This window comes from Bombus affinis, chromosome 3 (assembly GCF_024516045.1).
Source record: "Bombus affinis isolate iyBomAffi1 chromosome 3, iyBomAffi1.2, whole genome shotgun sequence".
NCBI lineage: Eukaryota > Metazoa > Arthropoda > Insecta > Hymenoptera > Apidae > Bombus > Bombus affinis.
In genome coordinates, this window is record NC_066346.1 from 16,866,591 (window position 1) to 16,884,121 (window position 17,531).

The 17,531-nt window shown below is 45.4% G+C and overlaps 1 protein-coding gene and 1 long non-coding RNA gene across 41 annotated transcripts in view; one reads left to right on the forward strand and one right to left on the reverse strand.

Annotated features, from left to right (window-relative positions):
* The window catches only part of LOC126914377 (microtubule-actin cross-linking factor 1, isoforms 1/2/3/4), a 52,065-nt gene that overhangs the window by 312 nt on the left and 34,222 nt on the right, over window positions 1–17,531 (forward strand). For 16 of the 40 annotated variants that reach the window (XR_007709644.1, XM_050718208.1, XM_050718214.1 and 13 more), the window contains exons 1-2: window positions 12,612–13,434; window positions 15,948–16,009. Coding sequence is in view for 39 of the 40 variants with exons in the window: in XM_050718208.1 (XP_050574165.1) it covers window positions 13,182–13,434; window positions 15,948–16,009 (315 nt within the window). In the remaining variant the exon portion in view is untranslated. Of the gene's footprint in view, window positions 1–1,396; window positions 2,355–6,918; window positions 7,151–11,686; window positions 11,902–12,611; window positions 13,435–15,947; window positions 16,010–17,531 lie in introns of those variants that run through there. The other 24 variants (XM_050718219.1, XM_050718233.1, XM_050718226.1 and 21 more) reach the window with 6 other exon arrangements.
* On the reverse strand, window positions 68–1,399 carry LOC126914434 (uncharacterized). The gene is made up of 2 exons (XR_007709655.1): window positions 898–1,399; window positions 68–333 (listed from the first exon to the last, which is right to left on the reverse strand). It is a non-coding gene; the product is annotated as an uncharacterized LOC126914434 (long non-coding RNA).

The window sequence follows — 17,531 nt, forward strand, 5'->3', positions numbered from 1 at the left end:
TTAATATCGTAAGGATTTCAATGACTTCGTACTTTTGTTAGAGGAAATAGATTAAAAAGAGATAATATATCAGTTCATCCACATTGTATTACATAAAGTTGATTATTTGTTTCAAGTTTCCAACAGATATGTTCGACTGAATCACAGTTACATTTCATTATTTTTGGTGAAACGGTTATCTTGATTAGTTACTTGCAGAATGTTTTCCGCAGATGTCGCTGATTCTTGATATTATGTACATTGCTCGTACATCTTTCACGTTTGAGTAGAAAACTTCTGAATTTTATGATAACGTTCTTCTAGAGTATCGTGTACATGTTCGTGATGCGCAAGCTGAAAGAATTTAGTGTCATTTTGTTGTAATATTACTGACTGTGTTCTCACTACGTTTTCTGAACTGTTAGGTTAAGTTTAACTCGAGAATAACCGAATTACATCTTTGTTTCAATCAACAAGGATGTTTTGAAGCAATAGTGTTTTCAAGTGTTTGATTATTTATTAGAAAGACGTATAAAAGTATTTGTTGTGATTTTGCATCCGACATTCTTAAATTTGAAGTACAGAAAAGGCGGAGGGAAGAGGAGAGGAAAATTATTTCGCGTAGTTTTGTGCACCATAAACTGAAGATTTTTGAGTTGTGAATATACAAAAAATCGGATATTTTTTTCATTCGAACTGAAAAAGAAATTAACTAGAACCATGAAAAGCTTCATTTGTAAAAATATTTCGTCGTATATAAGTGTTCAAATCAATAACCATCAGAATAAGCATTTCAAATGAAGTCGGATTATTTTACCTCTGACAGCAATAGAATCATTGTTAAATAGATAATAAAATGTCCTGAGGGTTTCGCTTGTTTCTAGCACAAATATACACATATGCGTATAAGCAACTAACCCCGTTTGAAAATAGAATGGTGAGCTGTACATCGAAGAATTTACGCATGTTTCAATTTTTTTAACGCCGCCTGAGAATTAGTTCGACTTGATACGTTACCACATCCGCTTCCGGCTCTTTGTATCGGATCTCTCTCGATCTATCTTTTGCACCGTTGATGCATATATTTAGCATGTACTGAAATTAAATAGGAAACGCGTTAAATATCGTTATTAGCACAATCAGCACTCGTTTGTTAAATGAAGTTTCATGATATTTCGGACATCCTTAGAAAGCGCTATACGACAGGAAGCATTACTTTCCCCACATGAGTCATAATTCGAGTACTAAAATATTAATGCAATATTGTTTGCCCCGTCTCCACTGGACACGCATATGTCGTGGGTATTTTGAAAACTAAATACATACATACTTTTGTACGATTTACTATTAATATTATGAACGAAAAAAAGGAAGAGGGAATAGGAAGAACTAAAAATATTCTTTTTCATATTTATAGAATGTTTCGGAAAGGGGATAATATCGAGGACAGCGAGGGCGGTGGAACTAGACTACGATATTTTGACGTGTGAAATACTAAAGAATCTAGAGTTGGTGGCAAAGGTTGTGAAACATAGGAACAACGACGGGAATTTATGGTCGTGTCTGGGAACTCGAGCCTGACTTAACTGTTTTCGACCAAATCTAACCTGACCTAAGCGCCGCTGACGACGAAGATACGAAGCATTGCTGATCATCGGCGTGCTGGAAGCACGTTACGTTGCTGGCTAAAGTAACTGCTATACGTATCAGCGAGTATCAAAAGGACGCCAGACATCGCGTACGCTTTCCCTGTTCGTTCGTCTCCTTGCCACCTCTCTTCCTTCCGTTCCGCCGGTGCAGTTCGTGCACTTCTACGCAGCGATACACTACTCTACCCTACAGCGGCGTCGTGTACAGTAAATAAACGCGCAGCATGCTTGATACGAGTTCCACGTGCTTTTCTTTCGGTTGAAACTATTTTCAACAACAAAGCCATTCATTTCGAAAGAAAGAGAAAGAAAAAAGGGGAAACACTGCTAGCGTGATCTATATCGCAGAGGAAGAGAGTAATAAAAAAGAATGTCGTATCTAATATTGCGTGCAAAGTTGCCAGCTGCCCGCTGTCGATAACACGGCGACTTAGTTCGGTGCACTATTCGCCGCTGCCCTCGGCAACATTATTGAACGTAGACGACGTAATACTTTGCAGCTCTCTTGTGTGTTGCGGTTGTGAAATTGCCAAGTGATTGTGAAACAGTGCCGAGCAAAAGAGGAGTTGCACGAATATGGTGTAAAAAAAACAAAAGAAGTTTCAATTACACAGTTTTAGAGAATGGAGTTCGAGCTGGACGGAAGTCTAAAGGAATGGGTAAAGGATAAACCGCTGAGTATCCTGCAGCTCGATCCTGCTGACAGAGCCGTCTTACGGATTGCCGGTAAGTGTTAATCAGTGTTTTCAGTTTCCGTTTTCATAAGCCGGTTACGTACTTAAATTCTCTATGGCGCTGTGTTTCGCCTTCCGCCTTTCGTTTTCGTTCCAAGTTCGATTCGCGAGTATATATTACGCGAGGTTTGCTGCTTTACCGAGGAAGAAAAAGTAAATGTATTTTATCTTTCGTTTTCGATGTATAAAATCAGTTTAAATACCATGCGTTCGCCAACTATACGAGCTATTCGATCAGTTATAAAATGGACCTCATTACGTATACGAGTGTGATGAATTACGCTAAACGGTGATGACGTTTGCCACGATTGTCGTACTACTGATCGACGACATGTACGTAATCGACCAGAATGTTAACATATAATGAGTGAATTAACGACTACATCGATGATAAATCATCTACTCTTATTTTTCAAATCGGATGATATTAATCGAGCAGACTAATATAAATCGTCGGGACGTGCGTTCGAATCAATAATGACGCTAATAATTGATGAAGTTTTTCTGACCCCTTGTATTATTTCCCTGCCGATTCTCCCCCGAGTACCCCTTATCGATCGTATCGATTAGCGCATAAGGGTTTCGTTAAAGGAGGAAAGTAATGGTATATACGTGTATGATCGCATCGTATCGTCTGTTACTCTTCTGTGAATTGAAGACTGATAAACCTACAGTCACGTATATATGTACATACATAGAAGAAGTCATAAGAAATTAGCTGCGTTATAAATTCTTCTGATGTAGGAAACGAGAATCGTTTGCGGTACTATCTTGCGTCGACCTTCGACGCGGGATGTTGACCAGGAATAGATACTCGATACCATTTGATAAATATCGGATTGCAGTTTGCTGATCATCTTACCGTGAGAGATTTTTCATTCAGTTTGCGTGCTTCTGTCACAAGTCGTTCTTCGCGACGCTTGGATCTTCGAACCAATTTTATCCGTCCGTACATGCAACGAAACCTCGGAAAACGGACCTCTTCCGCGATTATCGAGTCCGCTAGTTTCTTTTTTTCCTTCCTCGACGGGCATAGGACAAGCGTGTGTATGCATATGAACGTATGCATGTAGGACATATCCGATTCGTGAAATTACAGGCTCTGATTCACGCTCACAAAAGCAACGGCGCGCGCGGTCTGCTTGGTTCCGCACCATTTTCACGTAGCGTCGTTAAAATGGTGTTCGATCGACGTAACGTAACTCTCGTTATCTCGTAAATATACCGTAGGTGGGAGCCAATATCGAAGTATCGCATCTCGGGCACGCGAGCATAATTGTTTCTAATTATAACGACCTATTGGTACGCTATCGTGAATGCTCTAGTAACCGTTGTTCTATCAAGTACTGGCGGCCGATTCTCTCAATTGCTTTTCTGCTCTCAAGGCTCACGCCGTTTCTCCCCCTGCTGTATTAATTTATGGTTTTCTGAGAACGCGAGCGAATCTCGGCTGGCGAAACGACTTTTAATCACATTGAACGCGTTCCGGTCGAGAACGATGAATGAAGACACTTGTGTCGCGATCAAAGAGAGCAGACAACCGAGCAATATGTGGCTAACGATCCAACCACGTCGTCGCGTCGATGAACTCACGACCATGCTTTTCACCGGTCACGGTCCATAAGATGTTCGTCAGAGAGGTTAGTACTAGTTCACTATGCCTACGCGATGGCAAGTAGAGAGCGGAGGCGGCAGGTTAGGTCGGTCCGCATTAATCTAGGAGCGTGGAGGCGGCAACAGGTGCTCGGGTCATGGTTCGATGCCCCAGCCTCGAGAACGTCTTCTTCCCCCTTCCTTCTTTTTGCTCTTACAACTTTTTTTCCTTCCTCTTCGTTACTTCCTTCCTCGCGGCAAACTCGTTTCGTTTAGATACGCTCCGCTCTGGTGTCATTTACAGATCGTTCGAGATATTTCATTTCTAAAATCGAATCCCGATCCTAATAGAATAGAATTGAATAGCATATACAGTTCGCTTGCTTTTCTACCAAATTGTCGAGTATTTTAATGCCAATAGTCGAAAAGGAAAATATAGATATACGACGAGTTTCAAAAGTCGAAGGTGCAAACAGAATTTCAACCGGTGCATTGTTTTGCACCTGTTAGTCGTACATTTGTTACGATGTCTGGTTTTCTTTGCCTACATACAAGGCTTCACAAGCCGCTCGCTAGATGTCCCGGGGTACCCGAAGTATCCGAAGAGGTCGATGCATCCGTGTTTTGTCTTGTATTTTTCGCGGCAGAACTTTTCAGAATGATTAAAGGCCTACGCGTAACACGCGAGTATCTCTCGAACCGAAAGGACAGACGGTGGCCTAATTAACTTCATGAAACTAATTCGTCTGACAATTGAGAGATACTCTCTCCGTTTCCTTGCTTACCTGCTATGTAAGACTTCTTCATCGCGCACTCCCTTGTTCCTCGAGGATTCTTGTGTTCGAGGGAACAGTAGAACGTTACACGGACCAACATCTGTAGCGTTAACCCGGTTGAATACGTTCCAATCTACCAATTCGGCGTTCAAGATCAAACTAAATTTCTTTGGCGCAAACCGGGATTTAATATATATTTCGTGGAGTAATCTTCATGGCGATCGGCGGTACAGTTAGGAATCCGTGTGTACTTGCCAACAAGGCAGGGAAGATAAAAAAAATTAAGGTAACAGATAAAAAGTTGCCCGATGGGATCCAGGCCATGAGTCGGGAACGATGAACCGCTCTTCGAACTCATCGAATATGTAGTAGACATTACGATATAACGTTAGAAGAGTGGAAATTATTTCATTTGAGACGAATTGGTGCCTGCAGGCGTGCATTCAGCTCGTACCAACGGTTCTATTTGGTAAAGTCGAGAAAATTCGTTTGTGAGGACTTGGATCATCGTCCGGGAAGCCGATGAGATTAGAAGCTGTAAATAGCTGTGTGCCCGATACATGAATCGGTTTACAACAGGCTTAGGCCTCTTATATTGAAATTCAGATCATTTCGACCCTTGGCGTGTTTGTATATCTGTTCACGCTTTCGAGGACTAACGGTTCGACCGAATTATTTTCTTTCCAGTTTTCAGCCGGGTCACTCCTTGTCCAAAGAGAAGCTGTCATTAAAATTTATATACAAATGGCCATCAAGTATCAGTATATGGAGAATACGAGGAGAATTTTTGGTAGTTTGTAAAAAGATTATTTGGAGTTGACGCTCTTTAAAATTATAACCGTAAACATCGTTGATGACACTTGGCATTTAACTTAATGTAGGGATTATCATTAAGAAAAACGGAAATTAAACAGTACATCGGCCGTTAAATCGCAACGAACAGTTATTCAGGGTAATCGATTCCTTAATCACTCACTGGCTTGAGTACTTACTCATCCACCTTTGTACTGGGACAATAGCCGATACCTAGTTTCTGCCAACGAGTTAGTCGCAACATAGTTGGATAATAATTATACGACGCAAATGTTATCATGTATCTTGATAAGATAAACTTTCGAAGATATATCGATAAATTTGTGCATTCGTGATCGCGAGCAGGATTAGCGATCGGGGCGAGAGTCACATATTTAGTGTGCACATCTGTTAGCGGCGACGCCGCGTTTGCCGTCGAGTTTCACCGCGAGCATAAACAAGAGGTAGAATATCGGCGACGTTAGGAATGATCGACGAAGAAAAAATGAGGTACATTTGGCCTGGCGCCAGATCGCAAGAATTCTCACGCTAGCGTCGGGTTCTCCCGCGGCTAGGATACGGCGTCGTTTTCTTACTCGCGATCTTCTCTTTAACCAGGCAGGTCGAAAAATTCTCTGCGAAACGGTAAACGGTAGAGGATTACCGCATTGAATGAATATCAGAACGCGGTCGTATTCACGCGTGAAACGCGAACAATCCTTGTCCTGTTTGGCACACAGTGTTCGGTGCATTGAATTCGTGATTCGCGGGATTTTGCACGGCGCGCCCCTGTCGTTACGTGACCTGCCCTACGAACCTGTTTGTAACGGCAGCTATTCCACGGCGGCGGAGTACATCGCTGTCAAAAAGACAGAGGCCTTGTCTGGTCTTTGTCTATCGCATCTATCTGTTGGTCCCGTCTCTGTTCGGCTCTTAGGCGGTTTCACCCCGACCCTCGACGTGTCGATTTCTCTGTTCAACGAACGGAGAAAGTGAAGGATGAACGAGCTGCAATGGCGGGGTATGCGAGGAGTAGGTTCTGGAACCTCGAGGCTCGAGGTAGAGGCAGCTTGGGTGGGCGGCAGTTGTCCAGGCCGCCGCAGTCTGTGTCGAGGCGACGTGCTCTACACGACGGAGCGGCAAATCGCGTCTTCTCCAACTCGCAAGCCGCTCGCTCGCTCTCCTTCTCTCCCCTTTCTGTCCCCTCCCCTCCTCTTTCCTCTTTATTCTCCCTCCCTTCCTATTCTCTCTCGTTCTCTCCCTTCACGCGTCTCGTTGCCATTCCTCCTTTTGCTCGGTTCGGTCCTCCTCTGCGTTCGTCGCGCTGTTCCTTATCCGTCCGTTGCTCCTCTTTCCTCGGCCCATTCATCCTTCTCGGTCCACCTTTCCGTCTTTCTCCGTTCAACCGTTTCTCCGGCGCGAGCGTGCGCGCGCGTTCCTCTCGCCACGAGTCTCTCCATCCTCGTCGTACGGCCTACAGCTACCTGGCCGTGTTACGGCGGGGTTCCGGATACGCGCGTCGACTTCGTCAACGTTGTCGTGCGGTACGTTCTACCAAGAATTCCAGTGCCACGTCTCGAGTAGCGGCGGTCGGTTGGTTTGGGTCGGACGGCAGGACGAACGATCGGTTTGATTTGTTTATTGCTCTGTCAGTTGTTGGGAATTACATCGATGCTGTCGTCGTCGTCGTCTATATATATATATATATATATGTTTTTCGATGTCAAAGCTCGCGCGCGAATGTTGTCGCAACAAAGCGTTCACGGCGATCGAATAGTGTGATGAACGAAGGAACGAACACCGTTATCGTGACGTGATGTTAGCTTGTCAAGGGTTGATAACGTATCAGCTGATAACTAGATCGATAACGCGGCGATTGATATCCAGTGCGACAATCGAAAGGACGTTTGATATCGAAGAAGGAACTACTCTTGCGATCTCGTGGGTGTTCCTTGTTGCATTTGACACGTGACAGGGAGATTGTTCGGTCAGTTCGGTGTATGGTCGAGAATATTGGCCCGCTTTGACGTGGAATATATAGATATTCAGTGAAAAATTTCGGCAAACTCGGACTGTGAGCAAAACACGAGGCGTTCCGTGAGTCACGCTTCGTTTTGTGGCACCTCCCAGCTCTACTACCTCTGTTTCTAACTCCGGCTGTCTCCCTCTCTCTGTCTCGCTTTTTCTTTCTTCCTCCGATATAGGCTCGTATACTTACTCGCTCGATCGTTCCCACTCGGGTCTCTCGGTTGCCCCTTCCATTAGTAACCGCGTTGTTGGTAATCACGAAACGGCATATTGAGTCTGAACGATTAAGCGTCTGATTCAGCAAACGACAAACGCGTATATCGATATTATCGCAAGGGTTCATTCAAGATTACAATCGCTTGTATTTCTCCCTTTTTGTTTTTCTTCGTCGTTCCGAGCTTCACTTCCTAGAATTCCCCCTGTCTGAAAGACGAACTAGTCACAGTTGGTTCGTATCATTCGTTTCGTTCCCTTTAAGTAGGTAGCGTGTCAAGCAAGCTTCATAATAGCCTGAAATCCGATCGCCGAAACATAAGACATGTCACGGGGTGGGTTGACGTAAGAATAGAGCTATCAATGGGACAAGAATGTCGAGAGGTGTCTGTACGATCAGCGAGGAATACCACGCCGCGCGACCAGTGTATATGTATACATACACTCCCGTTCAAAAATATGATACTTGGATCATCACAACAAGTATATGCTCAAACTTGTGGATAATCATTAACGAATTTAATTAAATATCTGTCTCGTGCTTTCATTACCACGTTTGTAGTTAGCATTTTCGACATTCTGGCTGTTAATTTGTTTATTGCGTTAAGTATAATCTTATTAATTCTTTTTTTTTTTTTAAATATGTATTTCGAGCATGACAATTTAAATTGCTCCAAAACTTCTCTGTGGTCTTCTTCTTGTATCCAAAACATCGAAACCAACAGACTGAGCACGGAATTTGCAATTTACGTCTATAAAGGTTCGAAGTGTGCTTTAATATTGAAAATTTTAATTACAAATCGAAACACGTTCGAAAATGGTACGAGCCCTCGTACTTTTGAACGGGAATGTATATAGATAGACGTGGCGGTTTCAGCAGCGAGTAAATCAGAAGAAAGTCGTTTTCATCGAATACGGCGATTGCGTAATAATTGCAGGCTGTTGGAACTCTATGACAAACCGGCTTCGCGAGAAACACCGCGCACAATCACGTATGAGTCCGCGCTTATGTGTCCCCGCGTGTACGTGAAATTTCTTAATTTGGTCCGATCGGCCTATTCTCTGGCCCGAATCGGTCGTAGCCAGTTGATCCGTCTTGGTACCCTGGTTTCGCCGTTTCGAGCATAATCGAAACACGAAGAAACGTTATCTCGTGTAAGTGCGACTATTATTATTGTGCCTAACTAGACGCAAGAAGTCGCGTGAGTGACCTCTGCTTCTGAATTCCCATCGTTCCTTCCAAGAAAAGCGTACACCGAAACCATGGAAAGCGCGTGATACTCGAAAGCGGAACAAGTCACGTGTTTTCTTGCCAAATTACTGCGCCTGGCGTAATTGAGCACTGCCACGTCCCTCGTGTTCAAATGGAATGTCAATTATTTTGTCTCACACGCGCGATACCCTCCCTGTTTATCCCTCGTTATCTCGCCGTCCTCTGGCACGCGATACTTATGTCTGCTTCAACAAACACTTCGTTTCTCGTTTGATCGGTCCTTGGCTGATTTTCATTCAGATTTTCTATCTTTCCCCTCCAACTTCACGTTCACCACCTGGACTGTCTTCCCCCTCTGCTTTCTTTCTTTTCGTCCATCGTCATCACACACGGATCCATCTGTTCTCGTGCCGATTCGCTCTCGCTATCGTTGTCGTCACTCTTTCTCTCTCTCTTTTTCTCTCTCTCGCTCTCTCCGTCTACCCGTTCGGTTAGTACATCGCCCCACCTTTGTATCTGCGATCTCCTGCGTGTTCGCACCGAAAACCGTATTTGGTTGTTGCGTTAACAAATCCACGAAAGTGCAAGTAAGTTTTATCGTTGTGAAGCACGTCGAGTTTATCGAGCCGCGACTAAAAGTCTTCGAGGGTGCGCAATCGTATGGAGACACGGTTATCGACTGACCCACCTTTCCTCGATACACGCACCGATTTTTCTCTTTTTCCTCTTTCCGGTTGATTCTTGATGACGCAGTAGCAATGATTGCGCGAACGTCGCAAGATTTATCATTTATTATTATTTGACAAACGAGGAACCACATAAACTCGGATTACGCGAATTCACGTCGAGAAACAGCGAAAACGCGTGAATCGATATCTCGTTCCATTTTACGGAATCGCGTTGAATATCAAATGTTCTATTTCATATACGACTCCGGGATCACGTTCGCAATCTCGAAAACCAGTTTGTGTTGCCTCGTGAAACAGGAACAGAGTTTAGAGAGAACCGGAGGCTCTATTAGCTGAAACGCTCGACTTTAACGGCCGGTCTCGAGAATTCTCCGTTTTGCGCCGAGAAAGGTCAGCCGAAAATTTATCTACCGGTCGGAATTTAGGATCCGGGACTTCGTAGAATTCCGCGAAGGTCGTCTGCAAGGCGTTCCTCGTTTCTTCGTTCGTATTTTTGCTAGCGATTCGAGGTATCAAGTTCGAGGCTAATAAGAAGACTCGCGAGACGGTCGATCGGTTCGCGCGAGGGTCAAACTGCGTTCACACAAGGGTCGATTCGTAATCGATATACTAGAATTACGTATTGCGGAATGGATAGCGATCGGAATGGATACGATACAAAAGAGTTAACGGATAGCACATCGACTGTGTGCGTTCATAAGTAGGACGTAACTTGGACAGTGGATGAGCAAAGCGAGAAAGATGCTTCTAGCTGTCGGATGGCTGTTTTGTCACTTGACTCGAGGCGGTGGTTACGATAGATGCGAAGATAGGTGGGGTTTCCGGTGGCGAAGTAACAAGGGAAAGAAGGATGGTGTCGTCGTGGTAAAACGAAGGGGCGCGGAGGTGTCTTGTGAAAACACACCGAAGGAGAGGAAAAGAAGTCTCGCACGCGCGACTCTTTACAGCGGCGTGAGCCACGCTTTGCCGCGTGCAGCTCAAGGTTGAACCGAACTATACGACCGATGGAGAGAGTCTTCTCGGCTTCCAAGAGCCCTCGAGAAATCCTCCGTGAGCCGACTATGGACCCGTTATATTGCTACGCCGTTGCCACAAGAATGCCGCCAAGCCAGCCCCCTCTAGCAGCTCGCATTATGCCGATCTGATGCGTGTACACGCGCTTCCTCCTTCTTCGTTCTTCGTCCGCTTTTCTCCGCAGCTTCTTACTTACTCGTTTATCGGTTCCGGCTATCGTTCCTCTGCTATTTTTCTGCGTGGCTGGTTTCGCGTTAGGAAGCGATATCGTTCACCGGAGAACCGAGAGATCGTAGGTGGTGTAAGATACGTTGGGTGGGGAGCAGAAAGAGCATGCTTTGCGTTTCGATCTGTCGTGATGTCATCGATCGTTTCACGAGTTTCGTTATCTCGTATTCTTACGTGTTCTGCTTCTTCTTAAAAGGAACCCGTTGTTGAGACAGATGTCGGAGTTTCCGTGGAAGAATCCGGTTGAGGAGCAACTGGCACGTCGCGTTCCCCCTTTCACTAGTTCTTCTAACAAAATTTCATCGAGAGATGTGACTATTCTGTTGGCGCGTTACGTGCGCGCGGGGTACTTTCTCTCGAACTTTCTATACGTCGCGTCGTCTAACCAATGCGACGGACACGGTTAGAAGGAGTTCGCCTAACATCGCGTGGCGCGTGACACGCGTTACTCTATTTTCTATTCGCATCTAATTCCGTCTGTCCTAGAGAGAACCGGCCAGAGTCGAGTCGAGTCCGATCCGAGCCCCGCGATCTTGGATTTCGTACGATCACGTTTGACGTTTCGTATTAGACGCCATGCGCGAGCCGTCTAACTTTGTCGAAAATATCAACGGAATAGCAAGGAACAACGAGATCCATTCACGGCTTTTGATATCGGTGTTCAAAGTTCAAATAGGGCGTGACCGTGGTTGGTAGCGATACGCGTAACGGGACAGGTGACTGAATGGATCAAAGAGGGCAAACAACACGCAAACTCGATTCGAGTAATCTGAATTCGAAGGCCGGTAGGATTAGCAAGGGCCCGATGTCGATGTGTTGCAATTGGCAATTGGTTTTCGCTTCGATCCAGAAGACGACACCCACGTGCTGTTGCTTCTATTACCATATACGAAGATCCCGATGGTCTTGGGTTTCCCCGGGTGGCACCCGTGTCTCTCAGTCACCAATCGTCTCGTGGACCGTCAGTTTGGTAGATCGCTCGCTGGTTCGTTGGTACGCTCGCTCACAACCCACAGCCGGTTGTTCGTTCGTTAGTGCAATCGCTGATTCGCTCGCGTGCTCGATCGTTGCCACCGCGTTCGCTTCTCTATCCCTGCCAATTCCCATACCTTTCATTTCGTCTTGTTTCCTTTAGTTTCATTTGGTTATCGGCTACAGTCTACTCTACAAAGTATTTTTTAACATTCTATACTTGGTTGGGTTAGTGACGCGTATACTCGCTAATAGAATTGTTCGGTTTAATTGGTCGCGCGAAAGTCGAGCGGCAGAGTAACGAAAATTACCTCGTGCTCTTCTATTTATCGTGTCTGTTCGGATATAGTCGGAGTCTCTTTCGCTCTCTCGAGGAGAACGATGAACTAGGGGTCCGCGAAAGACCGATTACCGGCGTCTCGTGGTGCACCACCGAGCCACTTTGGCCGAGAAACGTTGAGTGGTTACGTCTGCGACGTGCCGTGATAAATTCGGTCGTTGATTCGTTAAGCTTCGTTCGCGTCTAGAGAGCGGGCGAACGGCCGAACGGACAAACGGGGAACGAAATTAGCTGTTCTTCTCGTTGTCCGCATTGTCCGTGTCGTCGGTGTCGCCGACGCGCCCTCCAGTTCCTTCCTATCCGATCGCGTCGTGCCTACGTTCGTTCATCCCTGGTCGTCTGGCTTCGCGATCGTCGTCCGACCTTTACACTATCTCTCTTCTTCCAACAGTGCAACACCACAGCCAGTGTCAAAATTATTCGATCCGAAAACAAACGAAAACCGAAGGGAGCGCGCGGTAGCAACGACAGGGGTGGAAAGTGAATATAATTAAGGACGAAACTAGGTCTTCCGTCGACTCCAAGTGCCATACGTATAATTAAACCTTCCATTAAGATAAGCCTACGTTAGTAAGTGTTTCTATACGAAACGTTTTCAAAGTGTTCCGCGGTAGTTTCCAAGCCACTAATGTAAATACGAGCAAGAGGCTTCCGCGAAAGGAAACTGCCGGTTATAGGAAAGGAGTTTATTCTTACGTCGACACGGTGTCAAGAAAGAAAAACGGAACGGGACAGTGTGCTTGGTACGCGCGTGCATGTGGCGTATCTTGGCGAACGGAAAGAAGATAACCTAGTAAAAAGGGAGAACTTGTGCGTTTCGTTGGAGATAAGGATTGTTATACATATAGGAAGAAAGAAAAAAAGAGCAAAGGCCCGATGAACAGGGAAAACATCGTTTCGTTGTTGGCTGGTTTCGAAAGAACCTAAGAAGACTTGTAGCGAGCTTAACTGGCTAAACGAGATGTCCACTCAAGCTTATTACAAGGAGAGGCTCGGTTTCGATCCGGCCGATACCGTGGCGGAACATCATCGTGAGCAGAGATCGCAGCACGGATACGAGGAGTCTCTTTCCAAGTTCAAAGGTCAGAACGAAAATGGATTTTCGTGGATGATGGAAGGACGGGAAAATTGGCGGGTAGAAGGGGCCACAGAACACCGTTCCGGCAGCACTCAGGCTTTCTGGGGTTGCTGGGCGATGTTCATCGAGGCGCACGGTAGGTGAAGAGTTGGCATGCCGATGCTGGATCCCGTCCAATACCTTGCCCCTGACCCTCCTCGTCCTGCCAATAGAAACTTCTTTTTCAATTGTCCCGAACACACGTTTTTTTATTTTCTCTCGTTTTCATATTTTTTCTTCTTTTTTTTTTTTTTTTTTTTTTTTATATCGACTTCGCTTTGGCTTCTCCCTTGGTCTTTGTCGTCCGAGAATCGAGACAAATCGGCACGAAATAGCTAGCCCTACGTGCGATTCTCCGAGTTCTCCTCCCTTGAATATTCCTCGGTCAGAACGAGATTCCGTTTGTTAGAAGCGGAGAAATCGAGAGAAAAGGGAGACCGGAGAATTACACGCATCGCGTAAACTAGAGTTCGTATCGGTTTGAGAGTATACCGTGAACGGAAGTATCTTTTTTGAGGTCGTTTACCTTTTGCCGTTTGACCCGAATGTTTCGCGGAAGTAGCCTCGGAAATAGCCGGGGCAAAATAATTCGCGCCTCGTGACGAGCTCCGATCCAAAGTCTCGAATGTCCGATACGAGAAAGTTCTTAATCCTACGCGATTCTTGTAATTTTCTCGCGCGTACAGTGCAACCATGTATAGACGCAAACACGTGTTTGTGAACTTTGAAAGTGTTTTTGATTTCTCTTTCTTTTTTTTCTTTTTTGTTCAGTTAACATTGACTAACTTTTTTGAAGTGTCTTTGTGTGTCTAATATCGCGCCGATCTTTTGTTGCCGGATTGAATCGTGGTGGATAGTCAAGGCTTGCCGCCTCCTTAGCGTTTCGACCATGTAGAATCATTTACATTAGAATCCGCTTTTACAAACGGGTTACGCGCTGTTCCTTTTGTCCACGCACATGCACATACGTAGATAGTGTCTCACTTACGAAACGATTTCACGAATGTATCGCGCGTGATAACCAAGCGTTTTCGCCAAACGGTTCTCTTTTATCGAAAGAATTCTTTTGGGGCGTGTACGCGTGGTTTGCGTACGTAATTCAGTACGTGCCACGTTCGTAGAAACGTAAGCACGTAATTGCCTGTTTGGGCCGTCGTCAGGAAAACATTTATCGCGATTTCCTTTCCATCGTTCCATAACAAATTCATGTCCAGGGACGATCGTCCAGCAATCGTTCCCCGTTATCACACGCTCCGAAATCCCATGTGTGTAGTCGGGGAACGAATGTTCTCATTGTCCCAATTTATCTCCAATTGTGCTTCGGTATGCCACTCTTCCGAAGCGTTGTTTTCGATTACGTTGGAATATTTTTTCCTTTCAAGGCACATGCGGCTTTTCGACGAACTTCGATCGAACCGATTACGAGTTAATACCTTGTCACGTCAATTAGAATAAACGTGTTTATTTATTTTTAACGATTACGTACACGTGTGAGCCTAATCGACCGGATCTTTCTTTTTTTTTATCTACTTTATCGTATATTGGATAACGAGCTTCGGTAATTCGTGAACGCATTACGGACGAAGTATGACTCGAACGTACATTTAATTGCTATTACGCGGACCTTCCATAAAAGCATCGTTGTAAGACGGTGTAAATAGGTTTGTCTTACCTATTTCGTAATGCTGTTGCCACAAAAATGGGAAAATTCATCGAAACCGTTGTTCGCGACTCCTTTCGAAGTTGAGCAATAGTTCGAGGGTCTGAGGGTTCATTATTCGTATTAGCTACGATCGTCTTCAGTCTCCGTCTGGTTCACGGAGAGGTTAAATAAGTGTTTCTTAATGAAAGCCTACAGCTACACAGAATCGGATAATCGGCCGTAATTAATTGCTACTGGGAAGTCCGAGCAGGAGCCTCCTACTCGATTAATCTCGCGATCGAGTAGTGTCGTCGAACTTGTATCTATCTAGTGTAACGATGTCGGTTCGAATACTGGCGGATATTTCATCGATGGACGTTGTAAGGTTGCTAAGACAGATTATTCGAAACGTACAGCATAGCAAGATAGCACAAGTACAGAACACAAGGGGATAGATATCCCATTGCTTTATTATTAGAGATCAGGTGTTTAGGGCACAGGTTGGGAGGACATGGGCAGATTGCACTTGGCATTTATAGAGCCTCCTAATAATGAATAAAGTTTTAACACACTTTCGCTTGTTTGCGTGCACGATCGGCTGTTCTTTTCCTTTGTGACTACCTACGTACAAACACCCATCTACCTATCTATCTATCTGCCTACCTACTTTCCTATCTATCCCGACCACCTACCTGTCTGTCTGCCTGTCCGTCTGTCTACTGTTGCTTTGGCTGCTTACTGCCTTGATGCCTGATGCCCGATGCCTGTTTGCCCGCGTAGACGATCGCTCGTAACTCGTGTGACGGTGATAAAATCGAAATTGACGATTTAATTAAACTTCAACGTAGGAAATCGGTACAATCGCATACGTTAGAGAAAAGGAAGCGGAGAAAGCGTAGAAAGACAACGTTCGCTTTTCACCCTCGCAGTCAACGTTTCTAACAAATTGATCCTCTTTCTGATTGCAGACGAACGAGACGCGATCCAAAAGAAAACATTTACCAAATGGGTGAACAAGCATCTGAAAAAGGTAAGTCTCTCGAATCGTAGAAAACATTTGGCGTTTTAAACGGTGTGACAGTCGATGGGCGTTCACTTAAATCGGTCTGCTACTCGACGACAAACGTTCGAGCAGTAAGTTCGGATTGATCTATAATACATACACGCGCGCGTGTGAGCGCGTGCAATCTACCAGTTATGATCTAATTCTTCTACAAGTAATGACTAGGTGCATTCCGCGAATTATAAGGGGAGGAGGCTGTTCGTCGTACGGCAGCCGTGGCCCTTCCTTCAAAATATCGAACGATACCTAATTTTAGAGCGACCTTAGCAGGAGGCCACGGCTGGTGGAGTCGAGGCGCGAGGGAATATATCGAAACACCTGATAGGTGAGCATACGAGAGCAGCGGCGCGCAACACCGGGACAACCAGCTGTTTCGTAACCACATATGTAAACGATAGGGGACCTTCTTATCCACCAGTATACAATACGTATATGTTGTGCTTGTTCCTGCACCCGTCTCTTTTTCCATGTAGGACGTACGCGTGGGTCGACCGTAATCCCTTCCAGGAGGGTATTTCACGCGCTGCTATAGAAGGTAACGTATCGAGGAAACCGAGTGGGTGAAATCGAGAAAATCATTTGAATCTATAGAGTTTCGACTCGTTCCTCCACGAGTTTCGCTTCTATTTTTCTCGCACCCCTTTTGGCTTCACCCTCGTCAATGCTATCTCGATTAGTCAGCTGCGTGTCAGCGTAGTTGCCTATGATCTCCAGCGGAAACTTGGTTTTTCGATAGAGGAATGTTCTCGCTCTCTGTCTTGTTTTTTTGTAACGTAGATCGATTAATGAGATTCGAATGATCGTGCTACCGTCGATGCGTTGAATTGAACAAACACCGCCACTGTTCTGCGTCGTACGCATTCTCGAGGCAACACGTGACGGAAAAAACGATGCCGTCGGCGGTGCCAGCATCTATTCCAATGCCGATCGCTGGTCGTTGATGCCGACGATACCATCAACATGCCAGTGCCGATTCTGACGGTGACGAAACCATGGGTGTAGACGCGTTAATGGTTCTGACGACCACGGTGACCGCAACCGACGTCGACGACGATGACCACGACGCCGACGCCGTCGACATGCCACGCGACCGCGAACAATTCTCGTAACTCGAGACACGTTAGCCTTGATCTCACGTGACTCTCGTCTTTGTTTCTTCTCTCTCTCTCTCTCTCTCTCTCGGTGGTACCGTCGCGAATCAACGATGACGCAGGTTCTTCTTCTGTTTTCGGAAAGAATAAAAAAGAAAAAAGAAAGAACGGACATGATCGTTCGTAAACGATGATTGTCCCGTTCGAGATAGAAAGAGAAGAGTGCACGTTCAATGATAAATCGAGCAGTGATACATTCCCTGCATTGCTTTCTCGTTACGTTGGCCGCGTATGCAAAGTCAGGAGTCAAGGAGAAAGGAGAAGAGACGCAAGGTTGAAGCGGTCTGTGTTCGTAAGCAGCGAGTATAACTCGATTGGTATTTCGAGGGTTATCGAGC